This window comes from Clupea harengus, chromosome 5 (assembly GCF_900700415.2).
Source record: "Clupea harengus chromosome 5, Ch_v2.0.2, whole genome shotgun sequence".
Taxonomy (NCBI): Eukaryota; Metazoa; Chordata; class Actinopteri; order Clupeiformes; family Clupeidae; genus Clupea; species Clupea harengus.
In genome coordinates this window covers 16,474,645-16,485,268 of record NC_045156.1, presented here as the reverse complement: position 1 = coordinate 16,485,268, position 10,624 = coordinate 16,474,645, and the positions used below count along the sequence as shown (strand labels likewise).

Here is a 10,624-nt window from a genome sequence, read left to right as displayed (position 1 = left end):
GGAGCTGTGAGAGCACTTTAGTGAACATTACATCCTCCACCAACACACTGAGTCTGAGCTGGCCAAGGAACACAGCGGACAGACACACACACAGACACACACACAGGCAGACACACAGGCAGGCAGGCAGGCAGCTCACACTGGGGTATGCGGCAGCAACAAAAGCACGCCAATAAAAGCCAGTAAAAGAGTCTGTGTTGTTCCTCACTGGTCTATAATTATAACTGGTACTGTAAATCTGTAAATCCTGCATTATCCATGCATTCAATGAAACTGCCTTCCATTCCTGGTAACCATAGCAACCAGGGGGCATGTGGTGATGTTACAGTAGAGGATCACTGTGATGTCACAGACAGTCTGTGCGGCAACATTCTACTGGGAGACAGATTCCACCGGGAGCCCATTCTCCTGTATGTAACACAAGGAACACAAGTAACAGTCTGTAACAGTCTGATTAGACACAGGTCCATCAATGGCTGAACACAATAGCATAGACAACCTGGGCGACATGGCCGTTGTGATTGACCCTGGTTCTGCCTACACCAAGGCTGGCTTCTCTGGAGACGAGAGGCCGCGGGCTGTTGTACGCTCGACCGCAGGACGCTCTGCGTACCGACCCGACGAGAGCGGCCGGGTCGGGGGCTTCAGAGGGAGCAGCGCGGCGGCGGACCCTCCAGGCCCCGGGGCCCCTTCCTCTCACAGCGCGCTGGGTGACGGCCTGATCACTGACTGGGATGCGCTGGAGCAGCTGTGGAGCGCGCTGCTGCAGGAGGAGCTGCACGTGTGCCCCCAGGAGCACGCCGTCCTGGCCACGGACTCCCCCCTAGCCCCCCCTGCCCAGCGCCAGCGCCTGGCCGAGCTGCTGTTCGAGCAGTTTGGCGTCCCGGCGCTCTACCTGAGCCACCGGCCGGTGCTGTCGCTCTACTCCTACGGCCTGGTGACGGGGCTGCTGGTGGACTCCGGCTCCAGTGCCACCCGCGTCTGTCCCGTCTACAGCGGCTACTGCCTGCCCCACGCCAACTACAGCATGCCACTGGGGGGCGCCGCCGTCTCCGCCTACCTGCGCCGGCTGCTGGGGGAGGCGGGGTCGAGGCCGGGGGGCGGGGCCAGTGAGCGGCGCTCGCTGCTGCGCGAGGTCAAGCGGCAGAGCTGCTACGTGTCGCAGGACTTCGAGCAGGAGCTGCGCCAGGGGTCGGAGGTCACGGAGTACCGGCTGCCCGACAACACCACCGTCGCCCTGGGCAACGAGCGCTTCCGCTGCGCGGAGCTGCTGTTCTGCCCGTCGCTGGATGGGGCGGCCCAGCCGGGCGTGCACATCCTGGCCATGAGCAGCCTGCAGAGCAGCGCCCCCGAGTGGCAGGAGGAGCTGCTGGCCAACGTGGTGGTTTGCGGCGGCTCCTCTCTGCTCGGCGGCTTCCCTGAGCGCCTGCAGGCGGAGCTGGAGAGGCTGGCGCCGCGGGGCTCCCGTGTCCGCGTCCTCTCCAGCTCCCAGCGCCACTTCTCCTCCTGGCTCGGGGGCTCCATCGTGGCCGGCCTCAGCAGCTTCCAGCCCCTCTGGGTGACCAGCGCAGACTACCAGGAGCAGGGGCCCGCTGTGGTGCAGCGCCGGTTCTACTAGACATAAACACAAATAACATAAATCACTCTGGCTTTCAAAAAGACACAGATGTACTAAAATACTGAACTATGTTTAAACTATGTACTAAATAAATTTGCATTGGAAGAGAGAAAGCTGTTGTGTGTGTGACTCGAGGTTTTCATTGCTTAAGGTGGTTGTAGCTAGCCCAGAACATTTTTACATGTATCACACCTGGACAGAGACCAACACACTGACATTAGGAGTATAGTGTGTGTGTGTGTGTGTGTGTGTGTGTGTGTGTGTGTGTGTGTGTGTGTGTGTGTGTGTGTGTGATAAGGGTGTGTTGTTTGTGTTTTCATCCTTGGTCTCATCCCAGCACGCAGATGTGCAGCTGAACATGGTGTACACCCACAACACCTTGATTAGCACTAGAGTGCATTTCCTGCCACACACATTGTAAAAGTATGAGTGCCTTTCTGCTGTGTCCGGGACTCTGTAATCTGATAGGCTGAGGCGTTTAAAGGCATCAAGAGCAGTCCCCTAATAACCACTAAACGACCCCGATCTCGAGACCGCCAATTCGCTGTTCCGCATGGGTCTGCGCGTGGCCCCACCCATCTGATGTCAGATTAGCTCGAGCCCCGCTCTGCGCTCCTCCGGGTCCTCTGACGCGCACTCCAGCGAAACACTCTCCACCAACAAAGCGCGAGCCGCCTGCACAACAGATGGGGAGGCAATATTGGAATCTTCGCGTGCGTTGGTAGACAATACAAACGGTTGTGTTTTTAAACGCGGTTCCAGGCGAAGATACAACTTTGTGCCAACAGAGGAAGAGGGTGGAGATTTCTGCGGACTCTTCAGCTGCAGAGACGCTGGTTTACCAAGTAAGTTTCCTCCGGGAGAGACTATGTGATGCGATGTATCTCTGAAGGCACGGCAGGGAAGCACACCATAATGATAAACTAGAGGAATGATTACCCATGCGTCACTTGTTACACGCCACATCCAGTCCGAAACTTGCCAACTTTAATAGCCTGTATCACAAATAAGAACGAGGAAAATGCGCGTTTGATATATTTTGATAACAAACTCACGTTTCTTTACACCACTATCAGATGTCGTCAGGGTTAGTTTTTATGGTTCTGTCGGATGGCTTTGTTGGAGAACATTACCAATGAGGTAAAGGACGCCCGCGGTTGCGGTGTAGAAGCCCATCGGGAGCTTGAGTATGATTCAACTGCCTGCTTCAGTTGGAATGGATGAGTTTCGTAAACAAAACAACAGATAAGAACACATCGTCACAGCAGAGTACTTTGGCGCGCTGATGTCGAAGTGTTTTCCGCGTGAGGCACGGGATGGAGAGAAGGCTGAAATCTCCCGCTGGCTGCTCCGCGTGGAAGCTCATCCTGCTGCAGTAGGGACTAATGGGTAATGTTATGCTACATTAACAAAAGTTACATAATGCCCTTTATCACGGCAAGACTACGTTCAATTCAATTCAATTTAATTATGACAATAAAATGGTCTCAAGGCGCTATAAGATCTGAGACCCAATTGCCAAAGATTTTTGCTTCTCAGAAAACACTTTCTCCCAAATTAAGTAACTGTAGTGTGCTGGAGTGATACACCATGCACTCGTGCAACTCAGAAATCAAAAGTTACACAACTTACAAGATGAATCTCATGAATAAAAACAAGGTTCCTATCGACAAATATGTGGAATAGGCATACTTCAAGACCACGTGACCATATGTCCAACGGTAAGTACATTACAAAAGAAACAGACCACGTGACCTGAGGTGACCTTGCCACTTGTTACTTTCTCTGACCAGGTTTTAAACTGTGGTGGGTGATGTTGGAAGACCAGGTTTTAAACTGTGGTTGGGTGATGTTGGAAGACCAGGTTTTGAACTGTGGTTGGGTGATGTTGGAAGACCAGGTTTTAAACTGTGATGGGTGATGTTGTAAGACCAACCTGTGGTGGGTGAATTGAATTGATAGGTTCGCACGCTGTCTCTGTTTGCTGAATGGTGAACCCAGTCAATAACTGCTTACACAGCTCAGCTGGTCCAGGAGATGTGTGCTTTCCATAGAGCTGTTCCATAGAGCTGTTCCAGCGACTAGGGAGTCACAGTTGAATGTAAACGATCCCACGTAGCGTGGCTTTAAGGACAGACCTCTCGGCCACAGTGAAACTATCCCACGTAGCGTGGCTTTAAGGACAGACCTCTCGGCCACAGTGAAACTATCCCACGTAGCGTGGCTTTAAGGACAGACCTCTCTGCCACAGTAAAGGTTGGTTGAGTATTCCGTGTTTTCGTGCTATAAATGTGTGGACTCCTTTATGTGACCAAATATTTTGAAATGTTACATAGTGAATTTGCCCAGTATGGAAATGTAAATGTAAAATGTAATGTTAATCGATCAGTCCGTAGCCCAGTACTTAATCGATCAGTCTGTAGCCCAGTCGTTAATCGATCAGTCCTTAGCCCAGTCGTTAATCGATCAGTCCTTAGCCCAGTCGTTAATCGATCAGTCCGTAGCCCAGTCCTTAAGTGCAGTAGACTATAGACTATAACATTTGGAGTGAAGTATGCTTAAGTGCAGTAGACTATAGAGCAGGGGTCTTCAACCTTTTTCAGCCCAAGGACCCCTTGGCTGAGAGAGACACTGAGCAGGGACCCCCACCCCTGCCGCCCCAAATTTGGGCCTGATATTCATATAATTTATTTGGAACTAAGTGTCAGTCACACACACACACACTCCCCTACACATGTTTGAACAGAATTACAAATCATCTGTGACACACAACTCGTTTCAATTTATTCTGTTTATTATTGACATTTTTTCTCCCTTACAGTTAGGGAGGGACAAATATTTGAGTAGCTTGAGAAGCTTAAGTATGGATGAAATATCTCATACCTAGTGAGAGATCTGACGTTTGAGAATTCATCATTCATATCTTTGGCAACAATATTCTCCCTATGAAGCATGCAGTGCGTCATACATGGCTCTTGCACCGTCTGTGCACATCGCGACACATTTTGGCCAGGGTATATCATGTTCACGGAACAAATTGTCGATCACTTTGAAAATCTCTGAACTTTTTTTACCTCCAGGCAGCTGCTTACAGAATCGAAATTCCTCCTGCATCTCATTTTGGTCGATAAATCACAAAAAAGCTAAAAGCTGAGCGTCGTTTGACACATCGGTGGATTCATCTAATTGTAGTGCAAAATAATCTGCCTTCGGGAGTTTTGCGACTAGTAGTGCCCTCACATCAGCTGCCAATTCATCAATAGGGCGGGCATTGGGATGCTTTTCAGTTTTTTTACGTACTCATCCTTCCCAAACATTGTTTTGCACATATCACTAGCTGTTGGCAATATTAAACTTTCCGCAATTACGTATGGCTGTTTGGTCTGAGCGACACGTATGCAACTTGATAAGAGGCTTTTAAAGCTAGCTCGCACACTTTGGCTGATTGTCTCATCAAGGTCTGCTGGCCCTCAAAAGATTTTAAACGGGAAATATTAAATGTTTTTTTCTTCCAAGTGAGCATGGGTTGTCTTTGAGTGTCGTTGCAGCTTTAATGGTTTCATAGTTTCGTTTGATAGCACGGAAGAGCAAACCACGCACACTGCTAATTCTTCACCATCGGTCTCTTTGTAGGTGAAGGCAAACTTCAGATCATTCTCTGAATATTTACGTGTCTTCTCCCGTTTGCAATTTTGGCTGTTCATGTTGGCATCCTCTGAAGGTAGATCATCTGAACCGCCATCAGTGGTGTCTGACCAGGAGCTTTTGTTCCGAGAAATTACAAAACGATCAATTATTTCAAATTGTATGGTTATGGCAGGTAACGTCTTTTGGCACCAGATAGCTAAATGTAGCTAAAAGTGCATATGTTGCCATAATGATCAAATGATCGCGTGAAGACTCATGGGTAGCCTATGTATTATTTTTAAGGAATAGAAAGCAATGTTTACGTTCTGTTTATGTTTATGTAGTCTTTTGGACGTTGTACATTTTTGGAAGAGGGAAAAAATGCTTCAGATGAAATCATTTGGCGGACCCCCTGCAGTACCCCCGGTTGAAGACCTCTGCTATAGAGTGTAACATTAGGAGTGAAGTATGCTTAAGTGCAGTAGACTATAGACTGTAACATTAGGAGTGAAGTATGCTTAAGTGCAGTAGACTATAGACTGTAACATTAGGAGTGAAGTATGCTTAAGTGCACTAGACTATAACATTAGGAGTGAAGTATGCTAAAGTGCACTAGACTATAACATTAGGAGTGAAGTATGCTTAAGTGCAGTAGACTATAGACTATAACATCAGGAGTGAAGTATGCTTAAGTGCACTAGACTATAACATTAGGAGTGAAGTATGCTTAAGTGCAGTAGACTATAGACTATAACATTAGGAGTGAAGTATGCTTAAGTGCAATAGACTATAACATTAGGAGTGAAGTATGCTTACGTGCAGTGAAGCTGGGTGAGGCACTTGGGTGAAGATGGCGTTAGAGTGGTGATGGAGTGTTAGGGGTGTATGACAGTCTCACCGCACACATCTCAGCAATCTGATCCTAATGTATGTGACACACACACACACACACACACACACACACACACACACACACACACACACAAAGACACAAAGACACAGACACACACACACACACACACACACACACACACACAGACACACACACACACACACACAGACACACACACACACACACAAACACACAGACACTTACACAATCAGTTATACACAGACACACTTAGTTAGACACTCACTTTGGTTAAAGGTGAAGACCGTGGGAGATGAGGACAGTGTGTGTGGGGGTGAGGACAGTGAGGGGTGTGTGTGTGAGGGGTGTGGTCGATAGTGTGTGTGTGTGTGTGTGTGTGGGGTGAGGGTTGTGGTATATAGTGTGTGTGTGTGTGTGGGGTGAGGGTTGTGGTGGATAGTGTGTGTGTGGGTGTGTTTGTGTGTGTGTGTGTGTGTAAATTGATCCAGCTGACAGAATAAGTTGAGCCTTCAAAAAACAGTTACTCACTATTGCATTAAGCAGATTTAAAAGTCTAATTCTAAATATAATTATTGATAATTGAATCACCCATTCTGTTGGTTTTATTGGTGTCTGTAGTTCTAATGCCTCACGATGGGCAGCCATGTCTCAAGGGTTCAGAAATACACATGGCAATCGTGAAATAGACAGTCGTGAGATTGAATGAAACTTTCATTCTTTTGAGGGACATCCACAGATTATTGTTTTTCATTTTCAGTACACACTCTGAACTGTGTGTTTGCAATTACAGCAAACTTTATAGCCTGATATATAATAATATATTTATATTATAATAGGCTATAAATATAAACTGGCACCTTGACTAGTGCTTAACTTGCACTTCAGCAGTTACATTCCTGCACTTCTTTTTCTTTCTATGGTGTTTTTCTATTTCTTATGTAAAGTAGTATTTATGGTTACAACAGGTTTTTATTGCTCTTAGCTTGACTATTCTCTCCCTTGTACGTCGCTTTGGACAAAAGCGTCTGCTAAATGACTAAATGACTAAATGTAAATGTAATAGCCTATACACATAATGTAAACACTCACATGTCACATAATGTTCTGAATATCTGTATAATCACAAACATTTTGGCCCATGACAACACATTTGTTTCAAAATGGCAAAAGAAGAGTGATACTTCTACTTCATCCACAAGGAGGTAAACAAAAACGTAGGCTACAGGCTACTATGGAGCCGTCTGTTTTTGTTCTGTAAAAAAAATTAACAAAAAATAAAATTCAATACACTCTCACTCTCTCACTCTTTCTCACCTCACTCTCACTCTCTCACCTCACTCTCTCACTCTTTCTCACCTCCCTCTCCCTCTCACTATTTCTCACCTCCCTCTCTCATTCTCACTCTTTCTCACATCCCTCTCACTCTCTCACTCTTTCCTCTCTACCTTCCTGTCTTACTCCCCTCAATCCTTTTATCCACCATCCATAGTTACTGAGGGAAGTGCAATATACATGCAGATGCAGCTAGTTACTGAGGGCAGTGCAATATAGCTGCAGCTTGGTAATTAAAGTAATAACTAACCCTAGAGTAATAACTAATCCTAGAGTAATAACTAACCCTAGAGTAATAACTAATCCTAGAGTAATAACTAACCCTAGAGTAATTACTAACCCAAGAGTAATAACTAACGTAACTAGGATGAGACAGCGCTGTAGCTTAAGAGCAGAATCAGATCCGTGGTGCATATGTTGTTGTATGTTAGTGTGTGTGTGTGTGTGTGTGTGTGTGTGTGTGTGTGTGTGTGTGTGTGTGTGATGTGTGGTGTGTGTGTGTGTGTGTGTGTGTGTGTGTGTATCAGTGGAAATGTTGCTGCTGGCTCCATCTGTATCATTCACAAATCAGTGCAATCTCTGCTATCCCACACAATGCAACACTAGCTACAGTCACAAAACCCCAATATATTCCTTACACAGGCCCATATACTATATCAAACACCATAGCATTCCTTACACAGGCCCATATACTATATCAAACACCGCCATAGCATTCCTTACACACACCCCATATAGCTACTATATTAAACACTGCCATAGCATTCCTTACACACGCCCATATCCTATATCAAACACCGCCATAGCATTCCTTACACACACCCCATATAGCTACTATATTAAACACTGCCATAGCATTCCTTACACACGCCCCATATCCTATATCAAACACCGCCATAGCATTCCTTACACACGCCCCATATCCTATATCAAACACTGCCATAGCATTCCTTACACACGCCCCATATCCTATATTAAACACTGCCATAGCATTCCTTACACACTCCCCATATACAGTACTATTAAACACTGCCATAGCATTCCTTACACAGGCCTTCATGTGGGATGTGCCTTATAAAGTCCTTATTCATCTTCACTGAGGGGATATTCAGCTTCACTCTAAGAATATTCATCTTCACTCTGAGGGGATATTCAGCTTCACTCTGAGAATATTCATCTTCACTCTGAGGGGATATTCAGCTTCACTCTAAGAATATTCATCTTCACTCTGAGGGGATATTCAGCTTCACTCTAAGAATATTCATCTTCACTCTGAGGGGATATTCAGCTTCACTCTAAGAATATTCATCTTCACTCTGAGGGGATATTCAGCTTCACTCTGAGAATATTCATCTTCACTCTGAGGGGATATTCAGCTTCACTCTAAGAATATTCATCTTCACTCTGAGGGGATATTCAGCTTCACTCTAATATTATTCAGCTTCACTCTGAGGGGATATTCATCTTCACTCTGAGGGGATATTCAGCTTCACTCTGAGGGGATATTCAGCTTCACTCTAAGATTATTCAGCTTCACTCTGAGGGGATATTCAGCTTCACTCTGAGGGAATATTCAGCTTCACTCTAAGATTATTCAGCTTCACTCTGAGGGGATATTCAGCTTCACTCTGAGGGGATATTCAGCTTCACTCTAAGATTATTCAGCTTCACTCTGAGGGGATATTCAGCTTCACTAAGATTATTCAGCTTCACTCTGAGGGGATATTCAGCTTCACTCTGAGATTATTCAGCTTCACTCTGACGGGATATTCAGCTTCACTCTGAGGGGATATTCAGCTTCACTCTAAGATTATTCAGCTTCACTCTGACGGGATATTCAGCTTCACTCTGAGGGGATATTCAGCTTCACTCTAAGATTATTCATCTTCACTCTGAGGGGATATTCAGCTTCACTCTGAGAATATTCAGCTTCACTCTGAGGGGATATTCAGCTTCACTCTGAGGGGATATTCAGCTTCACTCTAAGATTATTCAGCTTCACTCTGAGGGGATATTCAGCTTCACTCTGAGGGGATATTCATCTTCACTCTGAGGGGATATTCAGCTTCACTCTAAGTGATAGGAGAAAATTCACCCTAGTTACCTCAGGACTCCGGAGCTGCATATAAGTATATTTATTAGACAAACAACAATTGCAATTGGGCTCACTCACAAAACAAGTATGAAAGTGAAGCCATGATAAACACATCGCACAAGGTTTATATAGACAGAAGTTGAGCGTTCAGCAGGGAAAACCACGTGGTGGATTTCTGATGTCCGAGGCAAGGATGGAAGTTTTGCAAGGTCGGAAGAAGCACAGTTCGACCCTTCTTATCACTTCTGGTCTAAACATGCTCTTGTACATGTGCAGACTAAGTGGCACCTAATATTCTAAGTTACACACACGCAGAAACACAGAAAAGCCATGTTCCTGCTTACATAAGTACATGATTCATATAAGGTAATTAATAATACAAGGCACTTGATTATTATATTCTTAAGTCATTAACAGTGTTTGGAAATTATCTCCATCACTAAGATTATTCAGCTTCACTCTGACGGGATATTCAGCTTCACTCTGAGGGGATATTCAGCTTCACTCTGACGGGATATTCAGCTTCACTCTGACGGGATATTCAGCTTCACTCTGACGGGATATTCAGCTTCACTCTAAGATTATTCAGCTTCACTCTAAGATTATTCATCTTCACTCTGAGGGGATATTCAGCTTCACTCTAAGATTATTCAGCTTCACTCTAAAGAGATATTCATCTTCACTCTGAGGGGATATTCAGCTTCACTCTGAGGGGATATTCAGCTTCACTCTGACGGGATATTCAGCTTCACTCTGAGGGGATATTCAGCTTCACTCTGACGGGATATTCAGCTTCACTCTAAGATTATTCAGCTTCACTCTGAGGGGATATTCAGCTTCACTCTAAGATTATTCAGCTTCACTCTAAGATTATTCAGCTTCACTCTGAGGGGATATTCTCTCTCTCTGTCCCTCTATCCCTCTGCCTCTGAAAGGGTTACTGGCAGCATAGGGATGCTTCAAACGGTCTCCAGCTGATCGCCCCACAAATAGCAAATTTAAAGGAGAATTTTAAATGAATATTGATGAATATTTCACCTCAGCATTGATCACAAAGCAGCTGTAGACATTTCAGTGTGTG

The 10,624-nt window shown here is 45.5% G+C and overlaps 2 protein-coding genes across 2 annotated transcripts in view; both read left to right on the top strand.

The window, feature by feature from the left end:
* The first annotated feature begins 472 nt into the window (after positions 1–472).
* LOC105904139 (actin-3-like) lies at positions 473–1,618 on the top strand. Its single transcript, XM_042707723.1, has one exon. The coding sequence runs from the start codon at positions 473–475 to the stop codon at positions 1,616–1,618; it is 1,146 nt and encodes a 381-aa protein (XP_042563657.1).
* A 615-nt stretch (positions 1,619–2,233) lies between these two features.
* LOC105904138 (caM kinase-like vesicle-associated protein) overlaps positions 2,234–10,624 on the top strand; it is a 33,505-nt gene continuing 25,114 nt past the window's right edge. Inside the window, exon 1 of the mRNA XM_031567171.1 lies at positions 2,234–2,463. The gene's annotated coding sequence lies outside the window, so the exon portion shown is untranslated. The remainder of the gene's footprint in view (positions 2,464–10,624) is intronic.

Bases quoted from the DNA above. Each gene is read 5' to 3' on its own strand.
- LOC105904139 (XM_042707723.1), top strand. From the start codon at position 473: ATGGCTGAACACAATAGCATAGACAACCTGGGCGACATGGCCGTTGTG.